The sequence below is a fragment of the Tetrao urogallus genome (genome assembly GCF_951394365.1).
Source record: "Tetrao urogallus genome assembly, chromosome: 1".
Taxonomy (NCBI): Eukaryota; Metazoa; Chordata; class Aves; order Galliformes; family Phasianidae; genus Tetrao; species Tetrao urogallus.
The window spans coordinates 18,743,167-18,760,338 of NC_136813.1; the positions used below are offsets into that span (position 1 = coordinate 18,743,167).

At 36.8% G+C, this 17,172-nt stretch overlaps 1 protein-coding gene across 1 annotated transcript in view; it reads left to right on the top strand.

Annotated features, from left to right (window-relative positions):
* TNFRSF19 (TNF receptor superfamily member 19) overlaps nt 1-15,698 on the top strand; it is a gene marked incomplete at both ends in the record, with an annotated part of 40,130 nt that extends 24,432 nt beyond the window's left edge. Inside the window, 4 exons of the mRNA XM_079550387.1 lie at nt 11,339-11,503; nt 12,472-12,597; nt 13,380-13,482; nt 15,305-15,698. Of these exons, the coding sequence (XP_079406513.1) occupies nt 11,339-11,503; nt 12,472-12,597; nt 13,380-13,482; nt 15,305-15,698 (788 nt within the window). The remainder of the gene's footprint in view (nt 1-11,338; nt 11,504-12,471; nt 12,598-13,379; nt 13,483-15,304) is intronic.
* Between the last annotated feature and the right edge of the window lie 1,474 nt (nt 15,699-17,172).

Sequence of the window (17,172 nt, forward strand, 5' to 3'; positions counted from 1 at the left end):
ATTTTTTTTTGCAGTATTGCATGCATTGTGGAAAAAGTGAAAAATATTTTTTTCAGTTAACTTTTGCTTGTTTTGTGTTTGAGAATAGTTTGAAAATACAGTTACACCTTTCCAATAGCTTTCTGTTGGGTTTTTTGTCATGTTCTAATTACAGAAGTATAAGATTACTTTAAATATATTTATTTAATATTATGCTTCTAAGCTATATTCAAACTGAAAATATTAGCTTCATTTTCTCTCATAAAACAAACCCAGCTAATTCTGGAAATGTTTGCAATAAGACCAACCCAACAGCACTGAGTTTTTTTGCCTTCCATATAAATACATGCTGATTGCTGTGCCTTTTGGCTGCACAGCCTTGAAACTGTGACTGACACGAACATAAAATGCTCCTAAAGAAATGCTTGATAGTGTGTTGTGATTTTTTTATTCTTATCCTACTTTGTGCTGGTACTTGGCTTAACTCAAAAATATATGGGCTGTGTTCCTCCTGTAGAAGGTAAAAAGAAGGTAAAACAAAATAAAAACAAAGGAACAAAACCAGTAGAGAGCAGGGAATCCATGTAGGCTGCAACTTTCAATATTTGCCAACTGTCTATTAAGAAAATCATCAAAAAGTGTAACAGCACTGAAGCATCTAGAAGAAATCACAGGCTTGGAGGACTAGAATGTACTGGAAATAGAATAGGATGCAGTAGCCTTAGAATAAGAGTGATGCACTAAAGGCCTTATCAATGATGATTCATTATGAAATAACATCTTATGAGCTGGAAAGACCTGGTGTTCCCACTGATCAGTGGTATGATTCCAGTATTTCTCTACTTTCCTTTAGCTTTTCTAGTGACAGGCCTTTTACAAGTCTCTTACTGGTTCACTTCTGCAGAAGCAGTGCCCTGCCAACCACCTCTTTTACAAAGGTCATAGAGGCAATCCTACATGTTATTTTGGGCAGTGACTTGTGTCTTTGTCTGAGATACAGACCGTGACTATTTCTGGAAAAGATAATCTCTTTTTTTAAATAAAAGGTTGCATCCACCAGTTTTAATGATGGTCCATTCAAGTCCAGTAGTTTGTGTGTGTGTATATAAGTATGCATATATGAACTTAAATTATATGTGCATGCTATTGAATGTACATATATTTTTACTTACCATATGTGTTTGTGGAAATTTAGGATGGAATTTGTGCACCCCCATTAGGCATATAAAAGCTCATGCTTAACACTGAAGTTGTCAACCCCATCTTCCACTGATAATCAGTGGAGAGTTAAGTACCCCAAGAGTTCAGGAAAGATGGATAAGTTAAGCTTCTATAACTAATGTGAAGTAGACTTTCAAGCCTGTGATCCCACAAAGTTGTTTCAGAAAAAAATAAGCACTTATCTGGAGATTTCTTTTTCTAGCTGTGTTTTATAAAAAGACACTAAAGTGAGTAGCTTTGACTTTGTCTCTATACTTTCCAAGTTAGAGTTTATTTCAATGAGTTGCCAGTGTCAGATCAGATGAAAGAAACATTGTCCAGCTTCCTTATACCTGATGTTCCTCTTACCCTTCTACTTTTTCCTTTTCAAGGAGGAAAATAGTTTTTTAGATTAAAAACTTTTTTTCATTCCTTCTTAATAAACTTAGCTATCATCACCAAACTGCAGAGAACTCTCAGGTGACCCACTGAGATATAGATGTTTGCTTTGATCAGATGAATCCAATAGAGGTTGACCTTTCAAAGAAGATAGCCTTTCACTGTATCTTCTATATTCTTTGACTAATTCTTTCTGAATTCTATTAAGGAAAGGAGAAGTTATATGTCAGATTAGGTAAAATGGCAAAGTTAGGAGCTTGTACTCAGCAGCCTTTTGTTCTGTATGGCTTTGCTATATCCTCAAAGCTTTAAGTAGTAAATTAAAACTGCTTTATATAAGCCATTATTATTTCAGACTTCAAAGCTACATCTTTTTCATCTGCACTGTATTCTTGTGCATGCATAACGTTGCACAATAGGTAACTTTCGTAGCAGTAAACAATGAAATTTACTTTGATATATGCAGTATTAAAGGAAGATGGTCACGAATGTCCAGCTTCTAGAGGTGTTTAGGGTTTATGTTAGAAAATTATGAAAAAAATGTATTTAATGCCATGTATTTCAGATCACATGCATTTAACTTTTTTTTAATCTGAAGGTTGCAAAATTGAACATAAAAAAAGTTAGAAAATACCAGTAGTGTTTGTTCTGCAGCTCTTAACTTCCACTGTAGTTCAGAATGGTAATTCATCCCAGTTGTGTACAAGTGCTATGAAACAGTCTTAATTATTTAAACGCTCAGTTTTCCACAGTAAAAACATGTTTTCCCCACCAACACATGAAAATAGCTAGTAATGATGTTTTTTAAAAATAAAAATGAAAAATCAGATGTAGTTGCCTTGCCTTGATCCCTTTTTTTAAACTAGTGATATTCTAATGTAATTATGAACAGGAAAAACTTTTGGTTCACTAACCTGATTATGGTTTTCTTAACTTTCTTACATTTCACAAACACATTTCTTGTGGCTGTTGGCTGCCCTAAGAAAGGTGCTTACTACTTCTGAAGTTTTACAGCTGGCCAAATTCAGTTAGAGAGATGAAATAATCTTCTACTCACAACAGTTTATAACTTTGTTTCTAAAATATTCTCTGAGGAGGCTGCAGAGGATGGAGCTGAACTTCAATCTCATGCATCTTGGAAAAGAGCTCTTAAGCTTTTACTTGAAAGGAGAAACCCCATCACTACTTCCTCTTCCACAAACTAATCTGAAAAAGGTTACAAGCCTTGTTTGTGACTTTTCCCCCATCCTCTTATTTTAAAGTAAGATCACAGATCTTTATTTTCAGCAGTTTTAAGAGAATATTTTCCTGGAAAAGCTGGCAGCCCGTGGCTTGGACAGGTACACTCTTTGCTGGGTAAAGAACTGGTGGAGGGCTGGGCCCAGAGAGTGGTGGTCACTCTGGAGTTAAATCCAGCCAGCAGCCAGTCATGAGTGATGTTCCCCAGAGTTCAGTACTGGGGTGTGTTCTTTTTCATATCTGTATTGATGACCTGGACAAGGAGACTGAGTGCACCCTCAGTACGTTTGCAGATTATGCCAACCTGGGAGGATCTGCCTGGGGGTAGGAAGGCCCTTCAGAGGGATCTGGACAGGCTGGATCACTGGGCTGAGACTAAGGGGGTGAAGTTCAACAAGACCAAATGGCAGGTCCTGCACTTTGGCCACAACAATCCCGTGCAACACTACAGGCTTAGGGCAGTGTGGCTGGAAGACTGTGTGGGAGAAATGGACCTGGGGCTGTTTGTCAAGGTTTGGCTGAACGTGACCCAGCCATGTGCCTGGGGACCAAGGAAGCCAATGGCATCCTGGATCACATCAGAAATTGTATTGTCAGGAGGAACAGGGAGGTGATGGTTCCACTCTATTCAGCTCAGACCACTGTGTTCAGTTTTGCACCTCTCACTACAGGAAAGACATCAAGGCCCTGGAGCATGCCCGCAGAAGAACAACAAAACTGGTGAGGGGTATGGAGCACAATTCTTAAGAGGAGCAACTGAGCAAAGTGGAATTTTTCAGTCTGTAGAAGAGGAGGCTCAGGGGCTCCATGTCATTCTCTACAACAACCTGAAAGGAGGTTGTGGTGAAGTGAGGGTCAACCTCTCCTCCCGCTTAACTAGTGGTAGGATGAGAAAGAATGGCCTGAAAGAATGGTCAGGCACTGAACAGGCTGCCCAGGGAGGCAATGGAGTCTTCATCCCTGGAGGTTTTCAAGGAACATTTAAATGCTGCACTGAGGGACATGGTTTAGTGGGGAAATATTGATGGTACGAGGATGGTCGATCTAGATGATCTTGGAGGTCTTTTCCAACCTTGGTGGAACCAGAATTTTACTGAATTTTCTTATCGCTGCTAGAACTCTGAGGTTTCTGGACTAAATATTATTCAGCCAATCCAGCAACCTCAATTTTAGTCCAAGTGAGCAAATGAGCCTGAAAATAATTTGATATTCAAATACAGCAGGTCAGCTCTACATCATTTAGGCAGTTTTTTTGAATGGGTAGGTTGCATTGGCAAAAGCTATAATTGCTTATGACTGAAGATGGTCACAGTATACCCTGTGATTCTAATGCCACAATAGGCATCCAGTCTTCAATATTTACTAAATATTTTCAAATAAAGCAATTTTTTTCTGATTGGATCAGAGGGAAACAAAAACTTCTGTGACTAATCTGCGATTCACTGTTCATAAGGAACTCACATTGTTCCTTTACACTTCTGATTATTCAAACCAGTTAATCTCTGTTAGCTAAAGACACAACCTTCATTATTTTTACATACAAACAAGCATGCAATTGTCATTTAACTAGTGAATATATGATCCAATGGGTGGAACACCTCCCTGTGAGGACAGACTGAGAGAGCTAGGGTGCTTCAGCCTGGAGAAGCGGAGGCTCCAGGGAGACCTGAGAGCAATGTTTCAATATCTGAGAGGGGACTTTAAGAATGAAGGGGACAAACTCTTCAACAGGGTCTGTTGTGATAGGGCAAGGGGAAGTGGTTGAAACTAAATGAGTGGAGATCTCTGTTGGACATAAGGAAGAAGTTTTTTTATGATAAGGTTGATGAGGTACATGTTGTCCAGAGAGATGGTGGATGCCCCATCCCTGCAGACATTCCAGGTCAGGCTGGACAGGGCTGTGAGCAACCTGATCTAGGTGTAGGTGTCCCTGCTCATTGTAGGGGAGTTAGACTAGACAACCTGTAACACTCCCTTCCAATTCAGATGATTCTATGATTAAATTCTGAAGAACGCGTGGTCTTTGTCTCCTGTTTCAGGAATCATGTTATGACAATAGATGCCCATTTGAAAATACTGTTTCTGTAGACAGCACATACTCTTGGTCTGCTCGTGTGGACAATAACTTTCATAAGAATTTTGGAACTGAGAACCATTTCTCTCATCTTTTTGTAAGAGTGAGGAGAGAATGATATGTTTCAAGAAGAAGTCCATCCCCTTTTGGCACTCTGGGACATCTACATTCACAGAATTATCATCATATGCTCATATTTTCTTAGGAGGAAGTGTTTTAGCAGCAGGATTTTGTGAGAAAGCACATAGCCTGTAATCTAAGAATATAGGGATATATATAGAATAATAGAAAATTTGGTTATTCCACAGAAAGAGAAAGCTTCCATCCTGTGTTTTGCATACTCGATCATGTCATCCATGGTACTCACACTACTGAAAGTGGAATTTGTGAGCAGGATGTTTTCTTATATACATATATTTATATATTTACATTACATATATATATATATAAAATTTATAATTTATATATAAATATAATTTGTCAAGATTTGATGCACATATAAACTATGAGCTCTGCTGTAGTTATCATTACTAAGATTTTGGTGGAGTGGCTTGTCCTCTGTTTCTTCTTTACTCTCAAATGTCAAAATTTATGATAGCGTGGGATTCAAACAGATTTTTTGAAGTTCTCTATTTGCTCATTGTAGGTACATTAGAGATTTTAATAGTTATCCAAAAGCAGCAAAACTCTCTTGCTTTCTATTGTGACAGGAGAAGGTAGTTTTTTAAAACAGGTGTTATTAATCAGTTTAGATTTCTGTGAGGAAAGATAGAGATAAGCATAGGCACTAGCATAATGTACTTAGATTTGGACAGGAGATTATTCTAAAATACTGTGTTCTTGCTCCCAAAACAATTTTTCTCTTTAAAAAGAAATTGGATTAATTGGACACATTAGAAGTGAAGTAGGAAAGTTGGTTTTCTACTTATGTGTTCTGACACAGACATTATTATGTTACTGATTTAATACATGCAAACACTTGTGAAAAGTGAAAAAAGAATAAGAAAAAGAAATGGAATTCTATGCAAAATCTTCAGCTGCTGAGGATGCGAAGCTGCTGGAAGCAAAAGCCAGATTTTTTTCCAGGTTACTTGAAAGTTTATTCTCAAGTCTATTTTTCAATAGACTGACAGTTCTCAAAGTTGAAAGTTTTATTATAGAGTCGTAGGATCATAGAATCATAGAATGGCCTGTGTTGAAAAGGACCACAAAGATCATCAAGTTTCAACCCCTGCTATGTGCAGAGCTGCCAACCACCACACCAGGCTGCCCAGAGCCACATCCAGCCTGGCCTTGAATGCCTGCAGGGATGGGGCATCCACAACCTCTTGGGCAACCTGTCCCAGTGTGCCACCACCATCTGCATGAAAATTTATGTACGAATCAAGGTTCCTTTTGTGCCTATGTATAATTTCAATTTAGATTACCACAGTAGGACCAAGAACTAACACGTCTTAATTACCAAAATAAAAACCTGATGTAGAATTTGACTGTGCCTTATAGACATAGCAGCATATATCCAGTACTGTATTTTAAATTCCCATACACAATGTAGTTTTCTACCACTTTAATCATAGAAAGGTTGTCAACAATTGGAGTTCTGTAAAATGTGCAGTGCAACAGAAATGAGCTTGGAAATGAATACATGAGGTTTCAAAATTTGAATTTATAAACACATTTTTCAGGATTTCCAAACAAAGGATAAACACTTGAATAGTCATTTTCTCCCTTAAGGCTGCTTGGTATGTTTATTAAAAAAATAAGAGCAGCGAAATGAAGCAAAACAAAAAAAGTTTAGGGCACTAAGTTGGAAACTAAAGGCTTTAATGTCAGCAGTTGCTGTACATTTGAAAGATGTGGCTTGACACAAGGAACTTTTGGGCGTAGGCCATGCACGCAAATGGCCGTCCCTTTACAGCTGTCAGGAGATTCTCTCCAGTGTTTACCACAGTCTGCAGCAGTCCTGTTTAATAAAGGTCCTTTCCTCTTTCATGAAAGATCTGCAGAAGGGAGGCAATATTCTCTCTTGTGAAGACTCGAGAATATACTCAGGACATCTTACTTTCATTGATGTTAATGCACAGTGATATATATTACAAATGGATTTTATGTATATATACAAATAATACATGTAATACCTGTACTGCCTATATGTTTATACACAATACCTTGTTTTCTTGTTGGGCAGCTGGGTGCTATACTACATAAAGTCATTACTTTTTTCCTTCTAAATGAACATAAACATCATTCAAACTTTTTTCACAATGAAGGGATGTCACCTCACGCTGCTCTGTGTTTCCTGTGGATCAAGAGCAGTCATGCAGATAGATGCTGCAGTTCCACTGACAGGCAATAGCTTGTTAAATTGCTGCAATTTAAGGGTATGTCTGAGCCCTTAATTCTGGTCAAACTGAGGTTGCTACACCAACTTGAATCAATCAGCGTAAATCAATGTAAAGGTAGTGAACAAACACTTTTTATAATAGGCAAATGCTCCTTTCTTCTTTCTTGGTTAGAAATATCAATATTCCAGAAATTACATTTTATTTTACTTTTGTATCTTATTTTCAGTCCTGATTGTAAAAGATGGCACTTTGTTACCATGTTATCATGTGAATGCTATTTCAGTGAAGTTTTGATTAGCTGTGTCTTAATGAGTAAGCCTTCTTGAGGCTAATATTGATTTGACTGTTAATAGTAATTTCCAAAGAAAACCCAGACATAAAATTCCACATTTTATCATCCTCAACTTCAGCAAGTACGTATTGTGTCCATGGAAGGAATGTGAAGTGCTGCAAGTTCTGATTTCAGATGGTTAATCTACCACAGAATTATTTTTTGTCTGGCATACTGATTTCAGTAGTGGCTGTAATTGGTTGTAGTTCTAAGGAAAAAAACAAATCTAAGAAAATAAGTATGAAATAAATAATAACAGAAGTGTCTTTACATTTTGCCAGACTCTGGTTATTTGGTATGACTGGCTGAAAATTCAACTGTTCTGTTTCTTGGCAGAATTTGTAGTGATACAGTTGGGATTTGTATGTTCAGTAGTAGCAGAGTTACCAAGATTTAACCATCTTGCTTAGCAAAAACTTCATTTGCTTTTAAGAACCACGTATTTGCATACTGACATTACAAGGTACTGTTCCTTAATTGAGGATAGAATACATAATTTGTCTTAATTCTCAAAGTTACGCAGGAGGCGGCTTGGTATTTCGGTTAATTCTTTTTTAGCATGAGAACATTTTCAGAATATGTTGAAACTAAACTTAGAACATTACGTCTTTTTCTCAGATAAAATACATTTTTGTTGTTTTTTTTAAATTCATAATATGCACATGCTTTCAAGAATTGTAAAATTGTGCACCGCCTCCCTCCTTTCTTAATGTATCCTGTCCAATTCAGTGCTTAATTACATATTTAAAGTTAGTCATTTAACAGATGTAAGTACAAGCATGAAGTACACCTCCTTGCTTTACTGAAATGGGACCATGTAGTCTGTGAGCCTGAAAAGTGAGAGTTTATGAAAATGCACACATATCTGAGTAACACTGAAAGCAAAGTTCAGCAATGCCCAACGGGCCGCTATTACAATAGCAATCCACTTCTGAAGTGTTGGTCTCTGCAGGGAAGATCACTATCATTATAATTAGAGCTAAAGTACAATGGACTGCTCACAGCAGCTATTCTAAGAAGTTCTTTGAAGGTGAAGATGAGTGGTAGACATTCTCAGGAATTGAAAATTGCTTTCTCAAGTCAAAAAAAAAAAAAGAAAAGAAAAGAAAAGAAAAAAAAAATCAGCAAAATAAATCTTAAGTAGCCTAAAATGAATTTCATTTTTTGCCATCCCAATTTAATATAAAGTCGTATTTCCAGTTTGGATGCTGCTGATGAAACTTAAAGAAATGTGTATCATTTGCAGTTTCCCAGAACAGAATCTAATACATTATTATACTTGCAAATAGATTCGTTTTGTGAGCAAAGGAAGAAAGTCAAAAGTGTAGCAGCTCTACATCCAGTGATTTGTTCTGTTCATCCTGTCAGAAATAACAATTCTTTTTTTTCTATTAACTATGAAGGTTAATTTCTAAGAAGTGATCAGTGCTTTTAGGTAGGTAGATGGAAGCATGCAGATAGATTGACATGAAAAACATTTGAAGACATTCTGATAATTTTTTTATTTTCATGTTTTTAAATGCTTGTCCTCACTATCTGTAACTTTCTAAGGACTCAATCAGGTAGTTGTGTAAAAATGAAAATCTGATATCCATGATTTCCATACCAGACCCAGCAAACATGGCTGCGTGAAAAGTTTTCTTTCTGGAAGATTGTAATGTTGAACACCAACGAAGGTCTGGAAAAGAAATCATAGTACTTAACTCCATGAATAGCTGGAATTATAGAGAAAAGGAGAAGGGCAGGTAATACTTTTTAAGAAGGAAAATTACCTGTAACCATGGATTGGATTTGTATTCTATTAGCTGAAATAGAATTAATAGACCTTTTGATATAATAAAGAAAATAATAAAACTTCAGTAGAAGGACAGTTTCAAAATATGTTTCTCAGTTGTGTAGAAGATTTTAGTCTCTGTATTAATAAGTTTTAGGATCTACTGCTTTTTAATATATCAGAATGACAGTGTATCTAAGGTGGGAAAGGACACCTGGACGTCATTGGGCCCAATCCCTGCTCCAGCAGGGACACAGAGCAGGGTGCCCAGTGCCACATACAGTGCCACATGTGCTTTGAAAGGTCTCCAGGGAGATCTGCACCGCTCTGCCACTTGCACACAAGTGCTGCTGGTGTTCTCAGGGAACCTTCTGTGTGCCAGCTTGTGCCCATTGCCTCCTGTCCTGGTACTGGGCACCACTGAGGAGAGCCTGGCTGCATCTTCTTGCTACCCTCCCTTCAAATATTTATGGCAGTCCCAGCTCTCTCTGCCTCTCCTCATGGGAGAGTTGCTCCAGTCCCTTCATCATCTTGATGGCTCTTCACTGGACCCTCCAGAATCCCCTCTCCGTCCGATTTGGAATAATAAAAGGGTGCAAAAAAGATGAGGTGCAGTAGTACAAATCATTCATGTAATGCATGGGTTTCATTTTTGGTTTTTAAATTTGGATTCCGAGGAGTTGATGTTTTCCTTGGTATAAAGTCTGCAGTATTACAACTGGATGTAAGGAAGTTCATTTTCAAAAGGTCTAGATTTTTGGCAAAATATCTGACCATGATAACAAAGTGATAGAGTGCTTAAAATGCTTTGGTGCCAATGTCTGATGTGTGTAGAGGAAATAGCATAATTATGTGAGAAAAGCATTCCTGAGTAATACAATCCCATTGATTCCACTAAGTCAGAAAGTAAGCAAGTTCTTTCTTGCTGCTATTATAGGCAGTTAGGATAACAAATATTTGTAGTTACATACAATTTAATTAGTGATTCTAATATACTTTGGCAGACATCTATTTTCCAATTTATACATGACTGTGTGGAGTATTTCTTAGGAAATTTTGGTCTTTAGGTTTTAGCAAAAGAATCTGGGGGGGAAATAGACAGTCTGACTTATTTTTATAAGTTAATACCTTTTCTTTTTTTAAGTTTACTGTTAGATAAATATTCAGATTTGTGTTCCTTTCCTCATAAGATGCTGCTGAGTGATGCGGCTTTCAGAGTGGATTGAAAAAGATGAACTATCAGGAGTAAAAAGTTGTTAAAAAAATTGACTTTAAAAAGATCATTTGCAACTTAAGAGTTTCTGTAGTTGCAGTTAAATCTTCAGTGATTTCGGTTGTGTGGTTTTTTTTTACTTTCCATTTGAAAGTCATGTTTGTCAAAGGTAGAGTCGTTGCATAAGCCTTCAGTACAGGTATAAAGTCAGTCTGTTGAATTTTCTCTGAAGACATTATTTGTTTTCAAAAATTAGTACTGAATTTAAAAAAAAAGTCGTGCTGGTGAAATCCTTGGCTTGATTCTAGAAATCTGTGACAATTTATGCAACCAAGCAAAATGGTATTTCAGCATTAGAACTCTTCTGGGCATCTCAAGCTCTCAAAAAGGATCTTTTGAATGGAAGTTCATGTAATTGTGACTCCCTCTAGTGGACAGCTTTCTCTACTATAGCCTAGGAAATAGTTAAAATCATTTTTGACATTAAAAATTGAGAGGTCTTCATTTTCATGGTTAAGATTCCATTCCCAGAGACAGTTGGAATGCCTTTGTGTGCATCTCATTATCACTCATTTATATATATATATAAATATATATATATATATATAAATAATGTAGCTGTTGATTATTTATCTACATAAAGCTTATATATTAGTAGACGGAGCATTCTTTTTTTTTTTTTCCTGTGCTGAGAGCCTCTTCTGCTAGCTCGAATTTCCTTCACATGGTTGTACATTTCTGACATTGCACAACTTTCCTTAATTATTACTTAATTACATTTCAGGTACCACCAAAGTAAACCTTGTGAAGATCCCATCAACTGCTTCCAGTCCTCGAGACACTGCTCTAGCAGCTGTTATATGCAGTGCACTTGCAACAGTGCTCTTGGCTCTTCTTATTCTTTGTGTTATCTATTGCAAGAGGCAGTTTATGGAGAAGAAACCAAGCTGTAAGTTTCCAGTTATCACTGTTTCTTTGTAATATTTATGCATCAGTATTTGGTTGGCAAATCTCTCCGGATATAAATAAGTAAAACCTAGGATTGTTATGTCTACAGCATTTAAGCAAATTTATCATTGAGATGAAAAAGCTAGCAGAAGCCTATACATGTGTGCAAACTCAGAGTGGATGTACTTGCTTCTTCTGAGAAAATGCTGTGCAGATGTCCAGAAAGAGTTTTGCACTCATTATGCACCATGCTCTGTTAAATGGTGCAGATATATTTGGAGCATTGGAAATCTAAGCTAGGATGCCATTATGGAATTGCAATACTGATGTAGACATACCATTATGGAGGATCTGTGCATCACATGCCTTTGTGAAATACGGATTAGCTTGCTGAGTTAATGACTGTGGCCAGTGGGGATAGCAGATGTTTCATTAATGATTTTGGTTCGGCGGCATATTTAAGATGGAATTTTAACCTTGACAGTAGAAGTTTTGAGAAATTCAGGCACAGCGAGTTCAAACTTCAGTTAGTGAAATTTAGTGATTCATTTGTCTTGGCCTACAGTGATACAGACTAAATGAAGTCTTCTATTAATATCAAGTTCTTCAAGATAACATAAACAAAGCAGCCGAATGTATATTTCAGATTGATATCACTGAGAATCATTTACCATGGAGAAAATGGAACAGTGAATACGATATGCTTTCAAATAAGCAATACGATATGCTTTCACCAAAATAAGAGCAGATGTCTTCCTAAGAGAGGCTGTAGTTGAACCAGCTGTTCTAGGGCTCGTTACAAAACCTGTGGTATGCATGATGTCAAACCCCATCATCATGGTGGATCTTTTGGTTGGAAAATGTATGGAAATGCTGTGTATTATGGCATTTAAGTGTTCTGTGGAGATAGAGACTCTGAAAAGGAACAGAAGTATCATTTACTAACAAATACTTTCTTTTTATCAAAAGGGTCTCTGAGATCACAAGACATTCATTACAATGGGTCTGAACTGTCTTGTTTTGATAGACCACGGCTAAATGAATACAACCACAGAACATGCTGCCAGTGCCAGAGAAGCACATCACAGACCTGTGGTATGTTAATTCTATTTAAAAGTCACTGTAAGGAACAGCAGTTATACAAGCAACAAGAACTCATGATTAACATTTATCTGACTCTTCAGTTGCGACGTTTGGCTTTCACTACGAAGTAAACATTGTCAAACTACCCCTTGTCCCAGGTTAATTTCTCAGTAAGCAGAGGATTTCTAAGCAGCTATTTGGTTATGATGTTTTTGTTTTGTTTTCATTCCAGTGACCATTCACTTAAATAAAAGCAGTAAATATCTATCTCAGTTCTTTCTGATAAAAATAGCATTGCATTTGGCTTGGAGACTTAAACTGGTATGAAGCATTTCACAGATAGTAAGAACATGATACCAGTTCTGAAGGACATTGAAAACCTGAACAATTCGAATCACTGGGATTTTGTGAAGTGCTGTCAGAACAGATATGCTTATGATATTGACAGATACATAATTTAATTTGAACACAAGCTTAAATGCCTAGTATGCTGTCAGAATGAAGTACTTCCTCTTCTATGTACCTAATTAAAAAGCAAATTAATTTGAAGAATGGATATTCAGATTTTCATGGCAGGCATCTGTATTATTTCAGGAGGAAGGATTTGGCTTTTATAAATAACTCTGTTTTAAAGAAATAAATTAACCTATTTATTGCAAGAAGAGATCTCTTTCCTTAATCCATATATTGTAATGTAACTGGTAAACTAATACCCAAACTTGAAAGAGTACAGAGGCCAGCTTTACACACAACTTCAATGCATTTAACACTATTAAATCAATTTTCATTCTTAGGGCCTGTTCATTTGATTCCTTCACTGTGTTGTGATGAAACCTGTAGCATGGAGCACAGCAGTCACAGTTGTGCTTTGCACTCACAGACTACACTTAATGAAAGGTAATTTAATGTTATGTAAGTCTATTAAACATTAGCTATTTTGTATGCAATCAAGTCAATATTTACACAGGATACAATAGCTGTTTGGAGTGGAATACTGGATTTTTGATTTGAATTGTAGCCATATCTTCCTGTTTTGTGCAAAAATAGTTTTATGGTTAAAAAATTCTTCCATTAAACAAGGAAAAAAAATATGTAGTGTTTAAGTATTACTTAATAAATTCTGACATGTTAGAAGTTGGGGGGTTGGACTCGATGATCTGTGGAGGTCCCTTCCAACCCCTACAATTCTGTGGTTCTGTGAAGTGACCCATTTCTCTCGTAAGCAGACATTCTTTCTCTTGTGTATGGTACCCTAGAGGCTTTGGTGACCTCCTTTCCTGCTTTGTGTTAGCAAGGTGCTGTATAAACCTGTGAATATAAGGGGATTCATTACTGTTTAAAAGCATCATGAAAATCTTCCCTTTTTTAGAAACTCTAAATGACTGTGAAACTTGAAATGTGAAGTACTTCAGAGTTTCTACCATTATTTTCTGCTAAACAGCTGAGTGTAAATACAGAACTTGTTATTGACATAGTAATGCCTTGAGCTAAAAATATAAAGCTTATGGTGTCCTTCAGAGTTTCCTAGTTACAGATTTTAACACTGGGTTTGTTTATTTCTTTAAACTCTTTAATGTTTACCATATAGGGTTTCCAGCTGTTTTCTTGCTCTGGCCAAGTTTAACTAAAAATGTAGAAGCAGTTCTTCGTAGATTTTGTTTATGAAGGCAGGTTGGTGACCCAAGCAGGAGATGTAAAACACCTAAATTTTCTGTAACAACTTGTTTAACTACCAGGAAGTTTGAATCACCCTTCTGTATTACCAAAGCTGACAAATTGAGAGTTGTGTACTTTTTGAGAATCCTTTTTTGGTTAAGTCTTTAAAAATAAATGACATATCTGTGTGGATACATCAAAGGTACTTGATTCCTTCCAGTAGAAGTGGAGTTTGCTCCAATTTCCTTTGCCAAAATGCCGTATTTCCTTCAATTGTGGTTCAATGTCCTGACTTTTCACCTCAATCTACAAAAATGCTCTGTGTATTTATCTAAGCTATTCAAACATCGTGCTTTGGAAATGAGTAAAGCTGCTTAAATTGCATTGCAGGCAATATTAATGTGTGAAAAGTTTTGGTCACACAAATTATTACTTTATATCAGAGATAGCCTGTACATTTTTGTAAACCTTGCAGACAGTTTTTGAAATAAAACGTGTGAACAAAACATGTTAGTAGATCATTTACTGGGCCTTCAGTAGCCACTTGCAGGCACTGAGAGATGTCAGTGTCACCATTTTATTTGAGACAGATTACTGAGTTTCTACTTCTGCTTTCTTCCCTGTGTTCTGAATAATTATAACAATTAAAGATCATTGTCAGTCTTCCCAAAAATCTTACTGCAATTTGAGCTTTTTATATCCTGCCTTTACCCCCCACCATACACACACATTGAAGAACAAATACATTTCATCACAATTTTGTTCTTTAGACTAAACATTGCAACTGTATTTCATATGTTCTGGAACCCCAAATTCACGTTGTGAAGGGCTTCAGGCAACCTTTTTACCTCTAGTAATAATCTCCACAGCTCTCTTCATTTCCAGAGGAAGGACAGCCTGGCTTCCATTTCAAAAGAGTTTTTTGTACAAGGTGCCTCTCGAGTACTGGCTAAATATGACCCTGTTTAATCTGTCTGAAATACCTGTAATCACTAATGACGATAATTACTGATAATATTTGCTGGAATGCTTTTGAAACAGCACACCTTTTATCTTTTTGCAGGGCTTCTGATTCCATTGGAGAAATGATTCCTGCCTTCCTTGGTTCTCTTTCACACTCTGCTTGTGGAGACATTTCAGATGCTTGGCCTCTGATGCAAAACTCAGCTTGTTGTGACAGCATTTCTTGCTGTGAATCATATTCAGAACTGGCTGGAGTTGCTGCAAAATCCTGCAGTCTGGATACTGAAAATGCAACTGCCATTGAGTCAGATAATAACCAGGAGCTAAGTGATGTACTTACTTCAGCTAAGTCTCCTGATGGAAACATTGCAAAGTCCTTTGAAATATCCAAGGATAGAACATATATAGAAGTTTCATCACTTCAGAACTCAGCTGCTGCTGAAACCGAGCCAAAGACAAAGTGTAATGGAACAGCAGATGACTCTACGGACTGATAAAGAGGTAAGAAATTCAACTACAAAGAAGGAGTGAGAATGAGTTCCCCAGGCATGCAGAGCTAGATAAAAATAGAATTGTGGAGGGTATATAGTTATGTTTCCCCAAAGGTTACACCTAGATGCTCCTGAAATAAGTGACAGCTCTACAAAAGATCCAAGTTTCATGTTTGAAAATGATTGACTGAATTTGAAAGGTGTAATTACTCAGGCTGTAATGCTGAGCTAATATGAACTAGAACACAGGGGTAGGCCGTACACCAATAATTTTTTATCAAGTTCTAATTGCATTTCAGGGGGAAAATATCCATTAATAGTCTTATGACAAAACTATATGAGTGCAATTATATGAGGCTAGTCCTTGTTTATGTGCAAATGTCTTTGCTTATCTTAAACAAAGCATAAAGGACATGCAAGCATTCCTTTAAAAATATGCACGAAGCCTTCTGTCAGGTTCTTAAGGAAGTGGCAGAAACAGAAGAGAATCTCAAACACCTTAAATGCCATTTGTATTCCCATATCATCAGTTTGTCCCTAAAATAGGAGTACAGCTTAATCTGTAAAATCTCAGTGCAAACACAAGTCTCAAGTCAAAATGAGACATGGAAATAAATGACTGCCTCTAAACATAACAGTATAAGCATCAAAGGGAGTCACTGTACTTTGTGATCTTTATATCATCTTGAATTTTAGCTGTGATCTATTTTGTTTTGTTGTTGTTTGTAAATGCCTTTTTCTACTATTGGAAGTAACTTAAAGGCCAGGTTGGATGGGGGCCTGGGCAGCCTGGTCTGGTATTAAATGTGAAGGTTGGAGGCCCTGCCTGTAGCAGGGGTTGGAGCTTTGTGATCCTTGAGGTCCCTTCCAACCCGGGCCATTCTGTGATTCTGTGATTGTAGGAGAGCAGCTCGTAGCTGATCTGTGAAAGGATCCCATGCATGGCATGTGTACTGGGGGTGTTATTCAACCATTCTACCTGCTGTGTGGGCTGTGGCTGGAAAGCTGCAGTAGTCAGAGGCAGGAACATTTACCACTAATATTAATAGCATTAATAATCCACCAAATTTAATTTAAAATATTTGTTACCTGTAATTATGAAAATTTCAGGTCATCTGCAGAAATAAAGGACCTTCCTTTGATCCTCTTCCATTCAGTTTGCATATCATTTTCATATTGTTCTTAAATAAAACGTAGAAAGTAATTAGTATTTAACAAAAATATGCATATCCTGGAAACACTAAGAGCATAATTCTTGGTAAATGAAACTTTAGTTCTTTATGCGACATTTTCAAGAAGAGAAAACAGAGCTGAGTCAAGGATTTGTTTGCTATTGACTTCAATAGAATTTGTATATTGCCCTGAAAACCTACTGCAATCACTAAAAATACTGACCTTTTCTAGATGGCTCACAGGTTCTTCAATACATAATTACAACCTGCAGTTTAGAAACAAATAGTTTTGTGTGTGACGTTGG